Below are 25,470 nucleotides of genomic sequence, written 5' to 3'. Positions count from 1 at the left end.
AAATGGTCAATCTACAACTAACATGTAGATACAGATCCCCCAAAATACCTTCATTTGGTCGATTGTGATTGAATTCATTTTGCTACGATTTTGTTACCTGTACCTATTAGATTCAAATGCCAAATGTTCTAGAAATTCCTGGCCAAACATAAACATTTCCAGTGGTGTTTTGGCTCGATAAGCAGTCCATTTGGGTTTCAATTCACTCTTTTCGGTAGATCTTTATCTACCCACTCTACAATTTTCTCAAACTGACTTTTAAAATAAAACGTCTAAAATGACTAATTATGAATAAAAAATGGCAGTATAAGAAAATTTAAGCAATATTATATAATGTTTACTATGAGAAATTGTACTAACTCGGAAACAGAAGTAGCAGCCATTTTCCAAATAGCAATGTTTTACTTGGTGATGCTGTACAGCCATCTAGGATCGACGGTTGAAAGTTCTAATAATATAGAATGAATAAACACAGGAATGGAATCCGTTGAGGTATTAACAGAAGAATAAACAAATTTAAAGTTTTGTCCACTAGAGTGGACATGATGCTACAAAGGCTTAATATTTAACTAAAAATTACTCTAGACATTTGTAGCACAGTATTGGACACGGGAAAGAACAGCATACAATTAAATGAATGTTGATTTTTTTATGTCCAAGTTCTAGCATTATAGAACTTGTAAAAAGAACAAATGTTCTAAGTTAATTAAGTAAAAGAACTTGCATTCAAAAATGAAGAAACATTATTGCTAGTTCTTGGTAGAAATATATCGTGTGATGGTAGACTGTCTCTCAAACATCAAACCTCAAAGAACAAAACAACAAACCTTCGAATTTTATGTGATAATTAATATATTCCGTCTAGCCCTTTTGTTGAACTATCATATTACAAGATTTTCAAGCTAATACTCGGCCCACCAGCGGCCGAGCGGTAAAGTCGCTGAACACTGGTAGTTCGGTCCGAGGTTCGAATCCCGCTAACGGGCTGGCTGCATGGGCGTTTTCGTCGTTTTCCCCATGTGTAACGTGTATACGAGCCAGTTTCCCTTAGAAAGACCTCCACGAAGGCATCACTCCCCTTAGGCAGATAGCCCTAGTGTGCTTTGCAGTAATTAAATACTATACTACTATCAAGCTAATACTCCTTTTCTTAAAACACCAAGTTTGATTTTATTCCTCTCCTCCTTCACAATCTTCCAGAGTCCATCCAATGTTTTGGAATACCGCTTCTAAGGAGCTTGTTTTGAAAGACCGAATGCATAGCAATCCATGGGAGACACATCAGGGGACTTGGGTGGGATGCATTTAAAGGAGCATTGTTGCGTTTCAATTTCGGTTTCAAATCTCATTTTTTAAAAAATCTGATGTGTACACCACATTCCACTTTTTCTTGCATTTTATTTAAACTTATTAGATTGAATTAAACCTACTTCGCCAACAGCGCATAAACCACAATAGAATAAATGCATTCTTTAAAATCCACTTTGTTTACCATAGCGACACTCTGGCGCTAGGTTTACTTAACAGTATTATATTTCGTTCATATTATAACTCAGAATGTACAAAATGTATATCATTTAAAGAATTATCTAATCGTTGCCACATGTTCTATTCAAATACTATAATAAAGCTAGAACGATGTATAAAAGAAATTAAGCAAACAAAACAAAAAAGAAACAGTTTTTCACTGACGATTGAGTATTTCTCATTCCATCAATTCAGTTCTCACTTCGCGACAAGGCAAAAATACATAAAAACTCAAAATATCTGTATTAAAAATTACGAAGTATATCTTAAACACTTATTTCCTCCAAAAAAATTCAAGAGAGGATTAAGCATGATTTAATTCGCAATAATAAATGAATGCGTTATCTTTGTTGTTGCGAAGCTAAGTTTCTCTAGATTGGCAACAAATCCACTAGTCTCCTGTTTCAAATGTAAACAAGCAATGGCCGCCATTAAATTAGGCTTAGCGGCACTTAAACAATTTTAAAATTGTTGATAATTCTAAACATATTGCATACAGTTTTACTAAAGGCATAAAACCCTTAACCGGAAGATAAAAACAACATAATTCAATCATTTTTAAAGCAAAAAATGTACAATTTACAAACATATAAGAGTAAAGAAACTGAGATCACTGAGCCGGGTAACAGAGTGGATATATTTATAAATATATTTATGTACGTTTAGCGCGGCCGATTGAAACCAAAATACGAGGTCCACATCTACATGTTATATTAGTCTTACATACAAAATTTCAACGTTCTGAAGCTACTCGTTTTTGAGTTATGCGAGATACGTACGTACGCGCGTTCGTACGCACGTATGTACATACGTTCGTACAGACGCCACGAAAAATTCTCTTCAGAATTCATTTTAAAGCAGTTTTTTAGTTTTCTGAAGGAAAAGAGTCTTTTATTCAGTCCTTGCGTACAGATATTACTCAAAAACATCGTTAAATTGCATTCGAAAGCGGTCAAAGTGGATATTTTCGTTGAAATATGCTGCCTGAAGCTTTTCGCGCTTACAATACTTCCTTTTTACTTCGTACAAGGAAGTAAAAATTAGAGCTGTAGATTTGAAGGTATGTGTTGGACCCTTATCCTGATGGAACTTAACACATTGAAGATTGCTTGAATAAGGGATGGAATTTGGTCTTTAAGAATAGGTGTTAAAGCATATTTTTAATAATAATCCAAATTAATTTTGAGATTTTTTCCTACTTCCCATATTTTAAGTTTTCCGTAATAAGAGAATCCGGTAATAACCATAAAAACTTGGAAAAACTTTCCTTGTTTTCTCTGAAACAAGGTATTAAGTCTTTTTCGCCTCTTTTTCGGTAGTAAATCGTTCTTTTTCTATTACAGTCAGATAAGTATATCCAAGCCTCATGAATTGTAACTCTATGTTTCCATTTTTTCACCTACCAAATAATTTCATACAACAATCTGCACATAGTCTTACACCAGAAGGCGATGTTTTTTGTCGATGAACATAATGTTTTTGTTTAGATTAGCTTTAAATCATGATTTAAAATTTTCTTACGGGTCCTGCAGGGATATTTAAATATTTTGCAACTGCTCTTTGGAGGGGGGCTGTATTTTTCCTTTAGCACGTTGAGCGCGGCGCCGAATTTGCTGTCCTTTCCGTTCAGCCGGCTGCGAGATAAGCCGTATCTTTGTTTAGAATGTTTCAATACATTTCATTAAAACTAAATTTGATCACATTTCATTGAGACTATATTTATTTTTTAACTTAAATGCTGTTGGTCCCACGGACCGACGCCAGCCGAACGAAAATTCCAGTGCCGGTCCCCAGGGACCGACGCCGGCCACACGGAAAGTTCACTGCCGGTCCCCAGGGACCGTCGCCGCATTCAACGTGTTAAAGCATGAGATGCGACTTTAGATTTGAAAAGAGCTATGTATGTATGTGATTGTTTTCCAGTTAGATGTAAACTTTGAAATTTCCTTCCTTTCGTAGCAATTATGTGACTTATTTTACACGTAGAAATATTAAAACCATGCTTTTCACACCTTTTTGTAATAATTGAAAAAGAGTATATTTCTTCAGACGGCGCAAAGTTATAGCCTTCGATCCACTGTTTATTTTTCCGCCATTTTAAAGAAAAGACGTTTAATGTTGCAGACCATAATTAAACTTTATTTCAATTGGATGCTAGTCACTTTTATATTTTAAAATTAATATTTAAATGTATGGAGAAAATCCGTTACTAAAATGCCTAAACACTCTCTGTATTACAACATATCTTGAAACGTATTGGACAGTTCCAAGAATTAATTGCACAATGCGAAAACCAGAAAGTTGCACTCAAATCTTTGAACAGAACAGGAAAACATACGCATAAATAATAATTATATACACTGTACGTAATATTTGCTCTGTTTGGCCTAAGGATAGAAGTTCCTAAAAAGTCGTCCAGCCCCGTCATGCTTTTTTATTTTTTGCTTTCAAGGCAGAGAAATCTGCATCTTAGGGGTAAAAAGAATGGCCATGAATAAAAAAAATTCTGTTTAATTTTCTTTTTTCTAATTTTTCGAACAGTTTAGAAATGTAGAACGAAATTCTATAGGCATTTCGTACAAAACAACATATTTGCCTTTAGAATAAAATTCAGTTTTGCTAGCATTAAGAAATAATGCGCCTGTGAATTTTCTAATAGCAACAGCTTCCATTTCCATTCTTCTGGATAAATAATGATAATGATGCTGTGATTATTTCAACTTCAATTTTTTTCAGTTTTTTAATTATTTTTATCGCATCTGTTTAAGTGACGTACTTCCCGACTGTAACACAGAATACTTTGTTCCTTGAAAAATGCATATTGTGGACTCTGTCTTCCTTGATATTCGTTGGTTTTTAGACCAGTGCAAATTCAATGTTGAATTTGGTTTTTAATTTAAAATTTCTAAATAACTGTCATTAATTGTTGACTTGATTGATATCTTCAATAACTGCTCAAATCCGACTGCGCATTCGATATCTCTTAAATCAAAAATTCCTTTTATTACACACATTTAATCAAATAGCATGGGAAATCTATAAATATTGTTGCGTAAGGATTCGTAATATGTTGAATGCACGATCCGATAATAGGTTAATATATAGAGTCATTAGGTTAATTGGAAGCAGAAAAGACGAAAAATATACAACCGCCTTCTCCGGAAATCGAACCGCGGACCTCTGGAATACCGGCCCAGCGTGCTACCGTTACACCACGAAGGCACGCTAGGGAAGTGGGAGAAATACCTTATAAATAAACATTTATTTTTATCAAAACAAATACAGAACTTTGTAAATTTCCATAGAAATATTCGTACATGTGTTCACAGTATCTCACAGTATATATAACCGATAGTTACACTTCAAAATAATAAGGGCGTTAAACACAACGCATTGCAAAGCGCACCTTAAGAGAAAGCTAACTCGGTTTACGCAGAACTAATCAACTGTTAGCAACAATAACTAAGCAACTGAAAGCAGATTCTCTCTCTTCCGCTTTAAATAGCTTTCAACCGTCCATGAGATATTTCTAGTACTTTTTGCTTCTCAAAATTTCTGGAAAGCAATGCAAGGGTGGCATTACGGTTACGGCTAACATACTGGTCAATTACATTAATCCAATTTGAATACATATTACGGTGTTACAAGGACCGTACCAAAATGTCGCCAAATCTGGCGATTTTGGCAATTTCTCTCTAAATTTGGCGGCAAAATAAGTCGTGAAATCTGTTGTCAGCTTGGCGATATCTCTCTAAATAACTGAGATACGCATTTACTCAATGTTAAATGCAGGTGTATTCTTACTTATCCGGCATAGCTTTCTCTTAAAATTTGTCTCGGGCTACATTACACAGAAAAAATACAACAGTTTTGCTTATAATTCTACCAAAATTACCTAAATCGTAACAATATTTTTAAATTATAATATTCGGAGTTAATGAGTCCTGACACAAACATTATTCCTGCATTCTCCTTAATTTTATACCTCCCGGAAGCATTGGAACACCGATAAAACGGTGAGGTAAACACATGTTAGAATCGTAAATCTCTCTGAGAATTCCCGCATTTTCATCCAGCTTGAAATTAAGAATAGAAAATTTACATTATTATCATTTAACGTCAGAAAACGAAAACATACTTTCAAGCTAATTCCGATTTATTTTAAGAGCAGTACATGCTGCAATTTCTCGCAAAAACGCTGTAGTTGTCTGTTATTTGCATTGATTTATAAGACAACTTAGAGTCGTTATTTGCAAACCATTTATTTTGTATATTAAATCAAAATGGTGCTTTAATGGAAGTTTGGATGAGTGCGTATCATTAATATTAAGTTTTACCTCAGAGCAAAAAATGAAATGATGTTGAAAATATGTCACAGTACTGAAAATTCGAGCTTTAAGAGGACTTGGCACCTTTTAAATGTGTTTTTTTATTTAAAAACTTTCATCTATTTTTTATGAATAATATTGAATGGATTTATAAGACAAAATGATTTTAAGCTGAAAGAAAAAAGTTTGCTAGTAATTTTTATTATTTACATTTTTTGATGAAATTTAAAAATTAAAAATTCTTTCTTCTAGAAGTTAAGAAGACGGGAGAAATACCTTATAGGATATACTGAAAATATATTGAAATTCCTCGTAGGAAATGGGCTTGGCCTGTCATAACCATAAGACCAACTTGTTTGGTTAGGCGGGTCGGGCTGCGCCCAGTATTGATACTACTGATACCTAGTAGGATATAATGACGCAAACTGAGAGTACGTAATTAAGACACAATAACACGCCGAACAAATTCTAATTCAGAAGTCAAACAACAAAAATACAACGCTGATTTTTGTTGTTTTACTTCTGAATGAGAAAACGTAGTTTAAAGAATGCAAATTGTCTGAATAGTCATTAAATCATTTCAAATTTCTTTAAAACTGTATTACTGAATTTGAATACCTATATATATAAAATAAAACCTTGTACTGCTCAATTCAGAAGTGGGAAAATTTGAAGAAAGAATCAAAAGAATGAAATCAAAGAAAGAATCAAAAGAATTAAATCAAAGCAAAAATCAAAAAGAATGAAATCAAAGGAAGAATCAAAAGAATGAAATCAAAGCAAGAATCAAAAATAATGAAATCAAAGGAAGAATCAAAAGAATGAAATCAAAGATAAGAATTAAAAAGAATGAAATCAAAGAAAGAACCAAAAGAATGAAATCAAAGGAAGAATCAGAAGAATGAAATCAAAGCAAGAATCAAAAGCACCTAGAAGTAAAGAAGCTACTAAATTAAACTGGTATGTAAGAGTGAATACCTTCAAAACGTTTATGAATGTTCACTATTCCATAATATTTTAGCGGCCGGGTGCTTTATTTAATACCCATTAACACTGCGCTGCTACAAGGGCCGGAATTGGGGTCCTTCCATTATTAAAGCTGCTAATAGGTGACCACAGTTGCCTCTTCTGAAGGGATGGACAGTTACGACCCTACCTTCTCTGGGATTCGAACCCGAGTACAGTTCTGTAAGTAATAAAGGAGTTACTGTTATACGAACCAAAACAGAAGCAATATGCATGGTATGATTTTTAAGACAAATTTGGTAAATTTTTAGCTATTGCTATAGAGACTATTTATTACTGGAATAGTTTTATAAGATACCAGAAGTGGGCGCAGGCCGATCCACCTAACCAAACAAGCTGGTCTTATGGTCATAACAAGCCACAGTTTTATAAGGTATTTTCTACCTCCTTTTTGCATGCCTTCGTGGTTTAATGTAGAACACTCGGCGCGTAGTCGAGAGGTGAATAAGGTTCGAGTCCCGGCGACTTCATTTCTTCGACTTCCTTGTTTCGAAAAATTCTAACATGATTCTATAGTAGCGCCCGAACTACGATGGTGGATGATGATTCTTCATGACCAAGATTTGCCGATTGGGTCCTTTAATCTCCAGTCGCTTTTTAAAAGGAGGAGTATTTTTGTCCCTCCTTCCAGCATGTCTTCATGGCGTAACGGTAGCATACTCAGCGCTAATTCAAGAAATACAGGTTCGACTCGCGTCGAGGGCATTGCAAATTTTTCACATCTTCTGCTTCAAATAACTTAACGTCTCCACAATGGTACCCGAATTAAAAGGTGGTAGATGATGATTCTTTACCACCAGAATTTGGCGACTGGGTCCCCTAATCCCCAGTCGTCCGTTAAGAGGTAGTATATGAGGTATTTTCTTCCTCCTTTCTACATGCCTTCGTGATGTAACGGTAGCACACTCAGTGCGTATTCGAGAAGTCCAAGGTTCATGTCCCGGCACGGGCATTGCATATTTTTCACATTGCCTGATTCAAAATAATCTAATAACTATACAGTTTATTTAAATAAAATGTGATATTCTGGAAAGAATATGTCGTTCTGAAAAGTATTTCACATAGCCCTTGTTTTTACAATAAAGTCTCTTCTCTGTATAAAATTTCTTGCTATTTTTTTATCTCCATGCCAGAGCGCTTCAGAAGCAAATAACGTTCCAAAGCACTTCATGGTGAAATGAGATTGTATTTAGCCATGGAACGTGCCTCATATACAGGGGTTGGACAAAAATATGGAAACACCTTTAACAAAACATGTTTCTTTGCTTAATATGGTGTAGGAAACCCGTTGGCATCCAAAACAGCTTGCAGTCTTCTCGGAATGGATAAATAAAATGTGAGCTGTGTGAACAGGGGCTTTGTCGTCTTGGAAGACACCATCACCATCGGGGAACAAAGTTTGTACCATGGGATGAACTTGATCGGCCAAAATGTTCACATAAGTCTCGGCAGTCGTGTGCCCTGACATGGTTATCATGGGGCTAGCAGAGAACTACGATATGGCTGCCCAAACCATAACAGAACCCCCGCCATGTTACACTCTTGGCAACAAGCAGTCTGTATTATAGGCTTGAGATGGCGTTCTCCAGACGTAAACTCGGCCAGAAGTGGAAAACAATGTGAAAGAAGACTCGTCAGACCATATTACTCGCTTCCACTGCTCTATAGTCCAGGCTTTATGACTTAAACACCACCTTTCCTTGTTACGGGCATTAGCATCACTGATGAGTGGCTTCTCGATTGCAGCACGGCCAGCAATTCCCTGTTTATGAAGCTCCCTTCTAATTGTTTTGGTACTCGCAGGGTTCGGTAACACAACATTCATTTCAGCAGTAACTTTTGCAGCTGTGGTCTTCTTATTTTTCGTCACAATTGCCCTTAATGATCGTCTGTCACGATCACTCAGGACACACTTTCGTCCGCGCTGGGATTTAGCAGATGATGTTTTTCCGCTTTTCAAATATGCGGAATAAATCTTCGATACAGTACCTCTTGAAACACTAAACACCTCGGCTACCTTGCTTACGGAAGCACCTACCATACGTGCTCCAACAATTTGCCCACGTTCGAAGTCTCTTAACTCTGACGTAATGCAATGACAACCTCACATAACAGTACTCCGACAAACAACTGAACTGTTTAGCACATTTACGAAGTTGTATAGGTGGCGTAAGTAGTCAAAAACGCCAGCGCAACCTACATATTTCATTAAAATCAATCTTTCTTTTCAAACATGCATTTCACAAGGTGTTTCCATATTTTTGTCCATCCACTGTAGGTGTTGTGATAGAACGAACGACTCAGATCTATCCCTCTTTTGATTGAGAATTCACCAGGAAACGTGAGCAAAAATTTTTGCAACCCTGTCTTTCTGGTACATGTTTCTTGAAAGAACTTCCAAATGGCCGAATTTTAAGTATCCGAGCGCTTCAACAACAACAACAAAACAGTAACAAATACCCGTGTCTCCCCAGGCACACTTATAAACGTCTTCGTCATATACTTAAAATTCTCGAACTAATAAAATATACAGGGTAAATCTGAATAAGTGGGCGAAACTTTATGGGGTGATAGAATGCAGCTATACGAGCAATATTCATCCTAGAATATCGTGCCGAATCGTAAAGGGTGAGCTGCTAGGTCTCATTGTAAGTAAATGATATAGAAAGGTTCGGCGCTCGCACCCAACGGTATTGCAGAAGATTCGAACTTTTCACCTTGCTTTGCCTAAATCTCCTTTCTTGACCAGCTTCGCAACAGACCGATAGATGGCGCCACAGACACCAGCAGCTAACCCTAAATTCCATTTCCGCGCCTACTTACGGAATCACCCATAGATGGCAGCACGCAAAAACGAGAAGATCACGACCAAAGAATGAAGAAGTAAAGGTTCCCCGATGCAAATGTGGCTCCGTCAGACCGAAGAGACACATTATGTATATCCCTGAAGCTTACTTTAAAGGGGCAAACCATCCCAAATCTATCCACCCTCCGTACCTCACTGCGCATGTGCGAAATAACATCAGGAGGCAACAAAGCAGCATGCCGTCGGCCATATTAGCAATCTTTTACCACGTTGTTCGAAAAGGTTCTTTGTTGTAGTCAGAGGTACTTGGTTTTAGTTATGTGAAATTCTTTTAAAGACTTTTTAAATGTAATGCTCTTGGTTTTCTCAATGGTCATTCCAAATAATTGTCTAAAAGTTTTCATGGTAATTTGTTTTTAAAGTTGTTGTCGGATAATTATAATGTATTTCAGTGTTTTCAATTTATTTAGGGGTGCCTTTAATTGTCTTTATTTTTTGTTTCAGTTAGTTAATGCAAATTTTGCTTTTAAAATTTCACTGTAAAATTTTAACTATGGCTTCATAAAAATTTATTACGTTTTGTATGGCATGTGAAGTTTACAGAAGAAAAGAATTAAATTTATTTCATTTAAATTTTGTCTTCGTATGGCTTGCTGTTTAAATTGAAAGTAAAAATTGGACAGGATTTCTATAATTCGCCCAAAATTCCAACTAACATCCTTTTGCTCATAAAACTCCAGAAATATATGAAAATAAAATATTTTGAGTTATTTCAAAGTAAAAAATTTACTATCTCCTCGAACTGCGCTGTTTAAATTCCACCCTGCGCTGGTGTTTCACTGCATAGCCGTGGCTCTTCGGTACAGCGGCGCAGAGGCGAAACAGGTTTACATTGCGTCTATGGAAGCTTTCATTCTTCTCCTTAGAGATTCTTTGTCACGACCTTGGCCGGGTTCTGGACTTTTTTCTACTCCCTCGCCAGTTTTCGAGGCACTTACTTGAGATATTTTTCTTCTTTTTCCTCCCTCTCCCTGCTCCCTCCATGGGATTCATCCAGGAACTTTTCAACACCATGCCTATTGTGGATTTCCTTCAGGTTTACAGGGAAGTACTGCGAATGCTGTAGAACCTCTGTATCAACGTATCAACGCAATGGTATTTTCTACCGTGGATTGCCGAATGGATTGCTAGTTGATGGATTGTTAGAGGTGCTCTTATAGGATGGAGTCCAATAATCACCGGATCTTGGTGATCGACTAAGATCACCTGCACTCTCGTCTTTGGACTTTATCCTGTGGGGCTATATGAAAACCTAATCTACGAGTGTCCCATTGAAACAGGTATGGATCTAGTCGCCAGGATGGCCGTTATTGCTTGTGATATCGGGAAATGCCTGGCAGATTGGGTCAATTCCTGCCCCGCAGATGTGAATCCTGCATTACAGCTGGCGGAAGGTCTTCTGAGCAATATCTACGAGTATGTTCTGTTAATAAAATGTTTTCTGAAGTATCTCCTGTCACTCTTGTGCTAATTCTTTAAATGGGACAGTGGAAAACTACACTTTAACTTCTCACCGCTTGAGTTCCGATCCTACATTTTATGACGAATATTGCTCGTACCTTCTGTCCCCACCCCCTAAACTTTTGTCCACTTGTTCAGATTCACCCTGTACACAAACGTTCCATAAAAGAACGGCACAGGTCAAAACTGAAATTTTACGTACACTGCGAAAAAAAAAGGGGGGGCAGTTCTGTATCTTCCGTTCCAGTGGTTCGATTGACGAAATTCAAATTGCGCTTTCCATGTCTCCAAAGCTCGACTTAGGATATATATATTAGATTTATGTATAGATTTGTTCTAACATAGGTATTTTGATACAAAAACTGAATTTTCTCAAATAACATACCATTTTTTTTCATATTTTGATTCTACGACTCACATTATGCCTAGATATTAATTTTTGGTGAGAAATTTAGAAATTTATCTTGGCGAAATTTTTTCAGTTTGCGCCAAAAATAATTCACTTGGCGAACTTCTAAATTTATAGCAACCTATTTTCCTTTTCTTTTTCTTCCTTTTCCAGAAGCGGGAAAAAAATTCATCCTTCATACTTTCAAATAAATTTAAGAAAGAGCGTAAACCACATTTCTGTTATCATCACTTATAATAAATGCGCCAAATTTCAAAACGCGCCAAACTGTAAATTCATGTATAGCTTAGAAATTCAAAATTCTAAGTCAATTCTAATTCTAATTCAAAATTTTTTCGAAAAATTTATAATCATTTTTTTAAAAATACAAATTTAAAAAATAAATCATAAAAAATAGGCGAATTTTATTCGGAATGAGCCTAAATTTCGAAATATGAAATGAAGAATCAAATAAGTTTAATAAGAAAAAGAGATATTAATAAACATATATCAAATTCAATTAACATTGAGGAGATAAAGTTTTGGGAGGTAATTTTTAAAAAAATGCTCGTGCTATTTTTACAAAACTTGGCAGTTTGGCATAATTTGAGTTGTAAAATCGAAATATGGAAAAACATTGCTATGGCCTTTCAGAAAAAGTCCGATTTTGTGTCAAAATACCTATATTGGAACAATGCTATATATAAATCTAATACATAGCCTAAGTCTCGCTTTCGAGACATGAATTACGCAATTTGAATTTCCTCAATCGGTCCAGTTGAATGGGAGATATAGAACTGCCCCCTTGTTTCCCCCAGCAACGTACCTTTTTATCTATTAGTCTTCTTAATATTAAATGCTATAAAATATCCTCAAGATCACTAACTTTAAAATATCACTATTTAAGTTCCACTGTATTTCCTCTGGCGTATGGGCTATATTCAGATATTCATAAAGCGATAGAGAGCTAGGGAATTTTGAGCGTACTACTAAAATCATTTATTTTGAGATACCTAGGAAACACATTTTTGGAGGCATTTTTCACCTGTAATGGATAAAATACTTTCTAAACTCGTTCTTATCGAATGAACTGAAAACCTCAACTATTATTTATTGCACTAAACTCGATCGATACCGTTTTCATGAAGCAAACGGAAAAGTGTACTATAAAAAAAAAAAACCTTACAAAAATGCTTCCTTTTTACTTCCTTGTACGAAGTAAAAAAGGAAGTATTGTAATCGGGAAAAGCTTCAGGCAGCATATTTCAACGAAAATATCCACTTTGAACGCTTTCGAATGCAATTGAACGATGTTTTTGCGTGATATCTGTACGTAAGGACAGAATAAAAGACTCTTTTCCTCCAAAAAAACTAAAAAACTGCTTTAAAATGAATTCTGAAGAGAATTTTTCGTGGCGTCTGTACGAACGTATGTACGTATGTGCGTACGTATTTCGCATAACTCAAAAACGAGTAGCCTCAGAACGTTGAAATTTTGTATATAGGACTGCTATAACATGTAGATATGCACCTCGTATTTTGGTTTAATTCGGCCGTACCAAACGTATATAAATATATTTATAAATATAACCACTCTGTTACCCGGCTCAGTGATCTCAGTTTCTTTACTCTTATATGCTTGTAAACTGTACATTTTTTTCTTTAAAAATGATTCAATTATGTTGTTTTTATCTTCCGGTTAAAGGTTTTATGCCTTTAGTAAATCTGTCTGCAATATTTTTAGAATTATCAACAATTTAAAAGTTGTTTAAGTGCCGCTAAGCCTATTCTGATGGCGGCCATTGCTTGTTTACATTTCAAACAGCTGAGTAGTGAATTTGTTGCCAATCTAGAGAAACGTAGCTTTGCACCAAGAAAGATAAACGCCTTCATTTATTATTGCGATTAGGAAATAAGTGTTTAAGATTTACTTAATTTTTAATAATTAGGAATTTAATTTTTAATAATTAGGAATTTTTAGTAGAGATATTTTGAGTTTCTATGTATTTTTGCCTTGTCGCGAAGTGAGAACTGAATTAATTGAATGAGAAATACTCAATCGTCTGTGAAAAACTGTTTTTTTTTTGTTTGTTTTGTTTGCTTAATTTCTTTTATACATCGTTCTAGCTTTATTAGAGTACTTGAATAGAACATGTGGCAACGATTAGATAATTCTTTAAATGATACAAATTTCGTGCATTCTGAGTTATAATATGAACGAAATATAATACTGTTAAGTGAACCTAGCGCCAGACTGTCGCTATGGTAAACAAATAAAGTGAATTTTAAAGAATGCACTTATTCTATTGTGGTTTATGCGCTGTCGGCGAAGTAGATATAATTAAATCCAATAAGTTTAAATAAAATGCAAGAAAAATGCGTATAATTTAATATTCCGTACAAGGAAGTCATGTGGTGTACACATCAGATTTTTTTTAAATGTTTTGGATATAAACCATTTCTTAACAGCAACAGATAGCATAAAGAGAAGAATCTTTATTTTTATTGTGATGGTAACTATTGTAAACGTTTATGAACTAATAGTTTTGTTTTATATATATATTCGTTTTCCTAGTTTCATCGTAGGTTCTTTTTCCTTTCACAGGTGTAATGCGTCACGTTGGCGAAGCACTGGTCAACGAAAGAACTCCTCGCCTCCGGGGAAGAGTCCTAGCCATAGGGATTGCTCCGTGGGGAATCATCGATAACAGGAATGACCTTATAGGGAAAAATGTAAGTGGAAAATAAATACACATTACAATGTCGTCAAGCCCAGTACGCAATTACATGTTTACCCTGTGGTAAATCATTATACATTTAGTGGTAAAATGTAAGAGTTATCCTATTTCCTCTAATGTTATCAGATACTTTTATTAAATTGAATTTTAAAAAAACGAAACTGAAGTAAACCTTTTTTGCTAGTTAAAAATTAATATTAAATATATTATATCAAATTGATAGCAATGCAGTCTGTTATATGACATGTGTATGTAGGTGTGTGTTATATTTTACTTTTGGCGAAAGATGATAATAATCAGGTTCTAGTCATGGCCGGAAAAACTACTGCATGGACGACCGGACATTATGGCATAGTGGGTGATCGGATGGGATTTTAAAAGAAGCACTACAAGCTCGATAGTTAAACATAATTTATTTTTGAATGACTACTTTCTGAATAAATAAGTGCTGGGAGCTGAAAGCGCCTCATAATTTTAGATATGCAATTACATTTTAATTAATGGCGAATAATTAATGGCAAAGGTTGAGTGACACGCTGTCAGCCAGGCAGGCGAAAGACGAAGACTACGCAGTTAGTAACTATTTATACTGTATATTAGGTGCATAAAGTATAGCTAATCTGCGATTCGTTAATTTGGGGTTTTAGTTCCATTTTTCTAGCAGCGTTATGTAACATGGAAACACCTCGAATTTGGGAGAACAGATGAATTTAAGGGGACAGCGTAAATTCTAGAACAGTTTTTGTTGAGCTCGCTTATTCTTATTTCTTAAAGCAGCCATCGTATTTTGTTATATCTTACAAATAACTAACCCCCTTAAACTTTTAAACTAACTCTTTAAACTAACACTAAATATGCGGCGACCCGAAAGTCCTCTCGAGAGGTATATGCATACCTCCATGGGTTTATGCATAGAGGTAGGAAAGGAAGGAGGGGCCAGTCGGCACTAGAAGTGAAGCACTACTTTGAAGCTTGGGTCACTAGATGGGGTGTTCTTTGTTTACATTCAGAAGCTCTCTTGACACGGTTCTGATAGTATTTCGACACACGACAGTTCCATACAAATCGAAAAAGGGACACTCTCGCATGAAAGAAACATTCATAGTGGGATAGATAATAGCAATTTGTATAGTTTACTGACATTTACGCAAAAATCACATCTTGGTTATTTTTCGATAACTAACAACAGCGCGATTTTCATTATGAATTTGTTTTATAAAATTCTAAGCTGCTGAACTACAAAAATATAGATTTTAAGAAAAATGTTATGCATAAAGAATGAAAAATACCTTACGGTACATTTAAAATTGTATACGTCTTTCGATACCCTTGATAGAGTATTTGCTACTTTTATTTTATTTTCCAAACGCCAAATTGTTTTAAATAAAGTAAATTTTTTTCACATCCGTATATTATTGTTGCATATTATTGCAAAAAGCATGTATCTGCCTTTGACAAAATACATAAATACTCATTAAATTATTTATAAATGTATTTAAAATGAAGAATTTATTCACTTATAAACAACTGTGAAAGTACTGTGAAGAAATCTAATTCTTAAATGTATCTAATTTATAATGATTATAAATGTTATCTAAATATATAATAACCTTAATATTGAATTGTAAACATAAATTGAAATCCTGTTGACAAATACGTTATAAAACTATTTAAGAAAGAATTGTTCGTATTGGAAGGCAATCTGTTAAAAGGTATTGTAAAGCAAATGCTATGAGATGCGCACTTAAGAACGTAATAAAGAGTTTTGGAATATGTATTGTTGAAATGAAGGCTAAAAAAAATATGATAAGTATAATTAAAAGAATTATTCCCCTTACATTTTATAATAACTCAGTTACAAGTTTTAAATAATACTTAAAAAAAAAATTATTTTATTCCCTTTCAGAAATATTCAGAGAAAGTCAAGTACAATTTAAAGTATTTCGCTAATTCCTAATAATTCCCTAATTTAAAATGAACTGAATAGAGCATTAATTATAAATTGAATTACATTTTTCGATTTAAAAGATGCCTCAGAAGCCAAAAAATCATGTCATATTTAAGAAAGTATTTTAGGAAGAAGCTCTAGAAATAGAAAAGAAATAATGTATAATTTTAATATTAATAATACAATAAACTTTGATCTTAATTTTTGTACCTTAACCGAATAAAATCGAATTACTTTAATTTTTTTTTCTAATGTAATTAACGAAAACTTGTGAAAATATTTCGTTCAAATTAAACCATTCTGAGAAAACTGTCCTGTGAAAAGTATAGCATTTAATTCCGTTCAGAATGAAATTTTGTTTAAAAATATGTTGTTTTCATATACTTAGGACTCTGAAGTGTTGTAGAAAAAGAAAATATATACATTTATATGTATATTTACAACGTAATTACAAAATATTTACATCCGAACGCGTCAAATCCCACTGAACTCAATGGTAAATGACCCAATATTTTGGTCACCACGTAGGGATCGCCGGTGCTTCAGAGCAGGGTACGGGAAAAACTTGTTTAGGGCAACTCCATCTTACTTCCTACCTCCATGGATTTATGGTAGGGGAAGAGGAGTGCGAGTCCCTCGGACCTGTTGCTCCCCCGTTGCGTGAACAAAGTTTAGGTTTTTGTGGGCGCCTGGGTAAGAAACCCTCATCCCAGTCGAATAAATGGATCTGTTTCCGAATGTTGTCGATCGTGCAGTTGAAGAATAAAAGATGTGATAAGCATAGGTAGAAGAGTTGAAGAATGGCATAGGTTTCTTTTTCCTTCCTAAATTTTTCTTTAATTTTTTTGTGGAGGAGTCCTGAGATGCATGTCGATTCTGGAAAGTAGAGTAGGCAATGGAAACGATACTGTAGGATAATACTCTTGGAGAGTGACGATCGGAGAAAGCATGCAGGCAGCAGTGGCGGCGGGTGGGGACTGAATGAATTAAAGTCAGGAAAGCATCGAATTTGGCCCAAGGGAAAAGCGTTGATTGGAGTGCGATAGTCATGTGTGCTAGGTGGGAGGCGCTAAGGCTCTTTTCAGTCCATACTAATTTTGAGGGAAGGCCGAATAGTAGTGGGGGGAGGGGTTACGAATTGAGGGAAGCCTGCTGGACTTAGAAAAATAATTGGATTTTTTTTTCTTTCCATCAAAATTGGGAGGGGGGCGAAACTGAGCTAAGTCGCACTGTCGCTTGTCAGGTGCTCGATGCTGTTGCCAACGATAGACGTAATCTTGTGCTCTTTGCGACGAGTAATTTCGCGGACTTGGACTGACTATTCGTCAAACAAATGAGCATTAGCGACCACAACAGGAGAATGAATATTGCGTAGTGGAAGGATGGAACATGCAAACACACATCTCTATCCCCTTCGCGCCGACTGTCACGTATGCGTGCCAGCAACGAACACACTTATCTACCGGCCGACACGCAGGCGTGTCAGAGCATTGTTGCGTTCTCTACCGACTGTCACTTATTTGTGCCAGTACCTTGGAACGTTTTTCAAACTATAATTTCTGTCACAAGGTGGCACTGTATGTCCATATGGTTTCAGATACATGTACATTAGACCTTCTACTCGAAATGAGAGAAGCATGACTCACATAATCAACCGAAGGAAATACAAGTAATTTGAGAAGGCCGGCCGACATTTCCAATTTGCTCGAATTTTTGGAATAGAGTCCTTATCGCATTGTGTGACGGTCCTGTTCTCACATGAAATTTTCTTTGGGAACTGCGCCTCGTTTGAACAAAACTGTGTTCCAGGCAGTGGAACTCTAACAGCACACGCTATTAGCTTAACGGCGAACTACGGAATGGCGAGCTGAAATACTTCCTTTTAACTATACCTGTTATAGATCGCTTGCAGCGTCGCATGTGGGTGAAAATGTTAACTAAATTTGAAATTTGGTGGAAAAAACTCCCTGATTTCCTGAGCATAAGGCTGCAAATGATACATATCTATCGCATTTCGTCTTTTTTTATTGATTTACAAAATCCATCGGTCATTTTTGGAACACCCGGTATATACATATATGTACATACAATACGTTGGTACATGCAAACGTACAAATGTCCAGAAAAATTTCTTTTGAATCCATTTTACAAACCTTTTTTGGAAAAAAAAAGAGTCCTTTATTCTGGCTTTACGTACAGATGTCACCGCCTGCCCCCCCCCAAAAAGAAGAAAAAAACCAAAATGAATATCGGTTTGGTTTTGCAATTACGGCAAAGTCCCGAGGGCTATTTTCGTAGGAAAAGGGAGCCTTCGTGGAGGTCTTTCTAAGGGAAACTGGCTCTTATACACGTTAATAATGGGAAAAACCTACGAAGGCCCATGCAGCCGGGCCGTTCGGGGGGATTCGAGCCTCGGAAGGAACTACCAGCGTTCAGCGACTTTACCGCTCGCCCCAGATGAATTCGGGAATGTCAAAATGGATATTTCCATTAAAATATGATAACCTTTAATACTGCCTTTTAAACTTCGACCTTTAAATACTGCTCTTCCTTCTAAAAACACACTCTGGCCGGAAATTTGTAAGCTGAAATTAGAAGGGATAGGAAAGTAACTTTAGCTAAATGTAACTGTTAATAATTTAGGATAAGCCTAAGTTCATCTTAGACGTAATAATAAGATATTAAATATAATTCGAAAGATATAAAAGATATCTTTTGAATTGAAATCCTTTGAATACTTTACAATATCATTAAAATACTTTTTGACCGCTCATATATATTATTTCAAGTCTCAGTGCAACCTTTATCTATTCTGTTTCTCTGAATATAGAAACCTGTTTGGTAAAGTACAGATTTTTCTCATAGAATTCATATATACTCACACTATGTATACAAAAGAAAAGAAATGGACACATGGGAAATAGTCGATATTTTTATGGATAAGGAGAATGAAAGTGAAAGAGAAGAAATATGTCTATACAGAGAGCGAATACAAGCATGAAGACAGAAAGAACAAAAAATTCAAGTATGGCATTCAATAAGAATAATGCAAATTCTTTAAATCACTTGAGTATCAGGCTACATGTTTCAAATATTTACATAACACAAAATGCCCGGTGCCATTTTAAAAATAGGGTTCTCTGTAACTGCCTCTAAACCGAAAACATATATCATGTTTGTGCCTCTTGGGCATATAGTTTATACGTTATAAAAGACGTAGAAGAATTTCAAATTCTTTCACGAAGTATAAAAGTTTTCACATCTTGAACTTTCTTAACTTTCATAGCTTATCTTATCTTAAAATTTGGTTGCACTGATCGTAAAGCGTATCGGAGCCAAATATTTCAGTTTTGTTGAGCATGTGTTCATGTAAAAAAAGGATTTTCACAACTTCTAACGTGATTCAAATGGTTATTTTTGTTTTTACTTCCTTGTACGAAGTAAAGGAAGTGTTATAATCGCGAAAAACTTCGGAACGAAAATATCCATTTTGACCCAGCTAAAAATTCCCTGTAGAAAGTAAGAAACTCGTTCAGCTGTCTTTCTATGGATTTTTACGGGGAGGCAAATCCCCATAAAAACCCGGAGAACTGTACGGGTACCTGTACGCCAAATACCCGTAAAAACCCATAAACAGAAACCCATACAACTGTATAGATACCCTTAAGCCAAATCCCCGTAAAAACCCCACAGATAGAAACCTGTAGAACTGTGTGGGTACCGATAAAACAAATCCCTGTACAAACCCATTACCAGAAACCAGAACTTTATGCGTATGCATAGGCCAAATCTCCATTAAAATTACATAGAATAGGTGTTCTATTCCGTAGGCCAAATCTCCATAAAATCCAGTAGACAAAAACCCATAAATGAAACCAATAGAATCATACTGTACCGGAGTATCCATACATAGAATCGTACATAGAACGCGTATCCATACAGAGAATCGCTATACAAAACAATGCACAAAAATAGAACTGTATAATCGATTATATTTGAACTTTTTTTGCATTACATCTGTATGTACGGGCAGAATAAAGGACTCTTTTCTCAAAACGGGTTCTGAAATGGATTTAAACTGGTTTCAGAAGAGATTTTTTTTTTGCGACGTTTGGTAACGTACATACATACGTATGCATGTATCTCGCATAACTCAAAAAAGAGTAGCCTCAGAACGCTGAAATTGTGTACATGGGACTACTATAAAATGTAGATGTGCACCTCCTTATTTAATTGCTATCAGCCACACCAAAGGTTATATAAATAAACATATATACACTGAAGTGACAAAAGTCATGAGATAGCAATATGCAAATATACAGATGACAGTAGTATCGCGTAGAAAATGTATAAATGCGAAGTGCTTTGGCAGGGCTTTCATTTGTGTTCAAGTTATTCATGTGAAGAGGCTTTGACGTGATTATGGCCGCACGACAAGAATTAACAGACTTTGAACGCGGAACGGTAGTTGGAGCTAGACGCATGGGTCATTCCGTTTCGGATATCGTTAGGGAATTCAACATTCCGAGATACACAGTGTCAAGAGTGTGCCGAGAGTATCTAATTTCAGGCATAACATCCCACCATGGACAGCGCAGTGGCCGACCACCTGCACTTAACGACCGAGACCAGCGACATCTGCGTAGAGTTGTCAATGTTCACAGACAAGCAACACTGCGTCAAATAACCGCAGAAATCAATTGTGGGACGCACGAGAGACGTGCCCGATAGGACAGTGCGGCGAAATTTGTCTTCCTTGGGCTATGCCAGCAGAAGACCGACTCGAGTGCCTTTACTCACAGCACGACATCGCCTGCAGCGACTCTCGTGGGCTCGTGAGCATATCGGTTGGTCCCTAAACGAATGGAAAACCGTGGCTTGGTCAGATGAGTCACGATTTCAGTTGGTAAGAGCTGATGGTAGGGTTCGAGTGTGGCACAGACTCCACGAAGCCATGGACCCAAGTTATCAACAAGGCACCGTTCAAGCTGGTGGTGGTTACATAATGGTCTGGGCTGTTTTTACATGGCATGGACTCGGTCCTCTGGTGTCTCTGAACCGATCATTGACTGAAAATGGATATCTTCAGCTACTTGGAGATCACTTACAGCCATTCATGGACTTCGGTGGGATTTTTATGGATGACAATGCGCCATGTCACCGGGCCACAATTGTTCGCGATTGGTTAGAAGAACATTCTGGACAATTCCAGCGAATGATCTGGCCACTTAGATCGCCCGACATGAATCCCATCGAACATTTATGGGACATCATCAAGAGGTCAGTCCGTGCTCAAAACCCTGCACCGTCAACACTTACACAATTATGGACGTCTATAGAGGCAGCATGGCTCAATATTCCTGCAGGGGACTTCCAACGACTTGTTGAGTCCATGCCACGTCGATTTGCTGCACTTCGCCGGGCAAAAGGAGGACCGACAAAATATTAGGAGGTATCCCATGACTTTTGTCACTTCAGTGTATATATGTATATAAGCACTTTGTTATCCGGTTTTAGGTAAACTGTGCGTTGTTTGCTTTAAAAGTGACTGAATTATATTGTTCTTATTTAACGGTTAATGTTTTTATGCCTTTAGTTAATCCGCATGCAATAGTTGTCGAATAATCGATAATTTAAAAGTTGTTTACGTTCCACTAAGCCTAACGACGCCGCCATTTGTTTACATTTGAAACTTAGTGGCATAGTGAATTAAGTCAGTTTCTGCACCATCTTCAGTGTCCTTTTGCCGAGTGAGACCAAACTTTTGTGCACCGAAACATCTTTCTTCCTAATTTTAAGTAATTTTAACTCTAATTGTAAAAACTGTTTTTTAACGTTTTTTAGCTGAATTTGGTGTTTTATGTTTTTCTGTATTTTACAATTTTTAATGAAGATGTTTTGAGGTTTTTATGTATTTTTCCCTTGCCACGAAGCGAGAACTGAATTGATTGAAGGCGAAGTGTCTCTAGTGAAATTCGAGGAAATGAGTTTAAATGATGTGCAGCAAAAAAATTGCGTGTAGTTTATATTCCGTACCAGGAGGTCATGTGGTGTCCAAATCAAATTTTTTATCTTTGCAGAGAGGCAAGATATTTATATGTAAAAAGGATTATTTTTTGTAGTATTTTTTCTGGTATATAATACTAGTACACTGGCTACCAATAAGTATTTGGACATCTATGCAAATGACGATATCTGTGGTCCTAAGGTACGTCACGGACTCCGCCGGTATATATCGTGTAGGAAACAGCATCGGCTTTAGTCACATGCAAGATGCCTCGCAGTTCTGATTTCGAGAAAGGTATAATTATCGGGTATCACAAATGTGGCCGATCCTTAAGGGACATATCTAGCGATCTGAAGTACCCAAAATCGACAGTGGCCTATGTGATTAAGAAGTGGAAGGTGAGCGGTGATTGTCGGAATGTGCCCCGAGTCGGAAGACCGACGAAACTGGGAGATAAAGACCGACAAGTGCTGTCCAGAGAAATTCGGAAGAATCGCATCCAACCGACGGCCCTCATCGGCGAGGAGTTTCAACAGGCATCCGGGAGTACTGTTTCAATGAATACCATCCGTAAGGAAGCACATCTGCTTGGCTTTCATGGTCGTGCTGCTGTCCATAAGCCTTTGATCACAAAGTCCAACCGCGCTGTTCGGTTAATGTGGTACAAAGCATATCGAAATTGGACCGTAGATCAGTGGAAACGGGTTCTTTGGAGTGACGAATCAAGGTTCACCCTTTACCGTTCGGATGGCAGGGTCTGGGTCTGGCGTCTACCTGGAGAACGTCTACTGCCAGAATGCATTGTGTCAACAGTGAAGTTTGGCGGAGGTGGAATTATGGTCTGGGGGTGTTTCTCCTGGTATGGGCTGGGACCCTTGGTACCCATTCATGGTAAAGCTCAACTCCGATGCCTATTGCACTATTTTGGATGACAATGTGCTTCCTACGTTGTGGCAGTTTTACGGGTTGGATCCCTGTTACTTTCAGAACGACAATGCCAGTTGTCATGTTTCGACGTTAACCAAGGCTTGGTATGGTGCCAATGAAGTTCATCTAATGGACTGGCCTGCCCAGAGTCCAGACCTGAACCCTATCGAAAACCTCTGGGACGAGTTGCATAGCCGAATTCAGGGGTGCACAACCCGTGCAAAATCGGTGAAGGAACTTCTATGTCTTCTCCAAACCGAGTGGAAGAAAATACCACTAGCTGTCATACAAAGACTTGTGGAAAGTATGCCCCGGAGGGTCCACGCTGTAATTACCTCTCGTGGAGGCTCTATACCAACTATTGATTTTGAATAAAATTAGTTTTTATTTTCTATCACAGGTGTCCGAATACTTATTGGTAGTCAGTGTATAAGGGCTTATATATTTAGTCAGAGCTAAAATCATTTCGTGCTTGATTGCACATATCGAATGGAAGATTAAATAAATTATTTTAATTAAGTATTATCTCATAGTGATTGCAATACCCTAAGGGAATATTTCTCTTTGCCCTTATGACATATCAGATTGTTAATTAACTTTTATAATCTTTAGAATATAAAGTAATTTTAAAAATTGTAAGAACATCTACATTCGAACTTACTCACCGACATTTTTTTAAGGTGGGAAAGTGTTAGCCACGTCATAAAAACGCTGTATATAAATACTGTATGACAGAGGAATCATAAATTAAATAAATGTTGATGCTCGTAAATAAGAGTTGAAGATATAGACATTATAGCTGTCATCGTGAAAGCCGCAATATGCCTTTCAAGAAAAGTACTCTTCTGTTTACCTAGAAATAAAAAAAAGAAAAACATGCAATTTGCGCTCCAGTTCAGCATCCTTGAATTCTTTCACATGTGCTTCTCTTACAATTCACTGAAAAAAAAAAAAAAAAAAAAAAGGAAAGGAAATTATTTGAGAATAAAAAAAGCTCTTTGGAATGCTTCCAGCCATTTAGAAAGGAGCGAAACGTGATCATTAAGTAATCCCAGACAGATACTTTTTTTAAAACTTTTCAAGCCCGTTGTGTTTTAAAATGTTATGAATTAAGAGTTCTGTTGAAAGAGTGTATAGGATGATGTGATAAAACTACTGAAAACTTATAAATTTTATGTTTAATAAAGCTAACTTTTGACTGTAGAGTAAAAAAGATTGCAAAATAGGCATGATATTATTTCACGATGAAAACAAATGTTTCTTTTCCTAACAACATTTTTTAACATATACGTACGTTTGCAAGTAATGCCTTAAACTTTTTTTAAATAAAAAACACAATTTATATATCTCTCCGGTACATAAAATAACAGAAGGTAAACATTCTGATGCGAACACCATTACGGCCTATTAAATTATACGCATTTTTTGCTGCATTTGACTTAAACATATATCCTGGAATTTCACTAGAGATATATTTCTTATTCAATTAATTCAGTTCTCCTTCAATGGAGATATTCTCCATTAAAGGAGAACCTTCTTATAACAAAATGTTTCACTTTTGAATGTTCTGTTTTGTTTATAAAACATAATATTCATTATTTTAGCAAAATCAGAAAAAATGAAACAATATAATAAATTTTCAGTTTATATTTTACTGCAAAATAATCATTAGGTTAGATGTTGATGATTATCATTAAGTTTAATGCTGATGATAGCGTATAGGTTGCTGATCTAAAAAAACTCTATATTTACGATATTTAATATGTTACGCTGAACACGTATTTTATTTAGTCGCATGCTTATAAAAGGTGCTGTCATCGCAAATTATCAATGTGTTATTTAGTAGAATTTACTCTTTTGAAAAGTGATCACTTTATTTATAACGATAAACAACGTACCTATGTAACGTGAGCTAATTTAAAGATTTTGTCTCTTGCAAATTTGTAAAAGTTTTCTCTTCTAACAATATCCATAATTTATGAAAATGTTTTGATTTTGGTTAAAATTCAGTCATTAAAGAATATAACTGATAACGCCATCGCATTAAATACATTAAATAAGCAACTTATTTTGCTTTAGACAGAATTATATAGTTCCATTCAATAAGAAATACATGTAAGACATTCCTAATGTACATTTACATTTAAAGTCAGAGCAGTTTGGAATTACTTGATGAATAAACACATAATAAGCTATTTGATTTGTAAATGTTTCAAGCAGAAATTTGAAACAGTAAAATGAAAGCGTTTCTCAT

At 36.0% G+C, this 25,470-nt stretch overlaps 1 protein-coding gene across 1 annotated transcript in view; it reads left to right on the top strand.

Moving 5' to 3' along the window:
* Trpm (transient receptor potential cation channel, subfamily M) overlaps positions 1-25,470 on the top strand; it is a 1,045,900-nt gene that overhangs the window by 663,022 nt on the left and 357,408 nt on the right. Inside the window, exon 5 of the mRNA XM_085816215.1 lies at positions 14,202-14,329. Within this exon, the coding sequence (XP_085672341.1) occupies positions 14,202-14,329 (128 nt within the window). The remainder of the gene's footprint in view (positions 1-14,201; positions 14,330-25,470) is intronic.

The sequence above is a fragment of the Stegodyphus dumicola genome, chromosome 4 (genome assembly GCF_044657685.1).
Source record: "Stegodyphus dumicola isolate Sdum_Otavi_A_Nest chromosome 4, ASM4465768v1".
NCBI classification, from domain to species: Eukaryota; Metazoa; Arthropoda; class Arachnida; order Araneae; family Eresidae; genus Stegodyphus; species Stegodyphus dumicola.
Note: the sequence above shows the minus strand (reverse complement) of the source record. Positions and strands in the feature narration are given on the sequence as shown.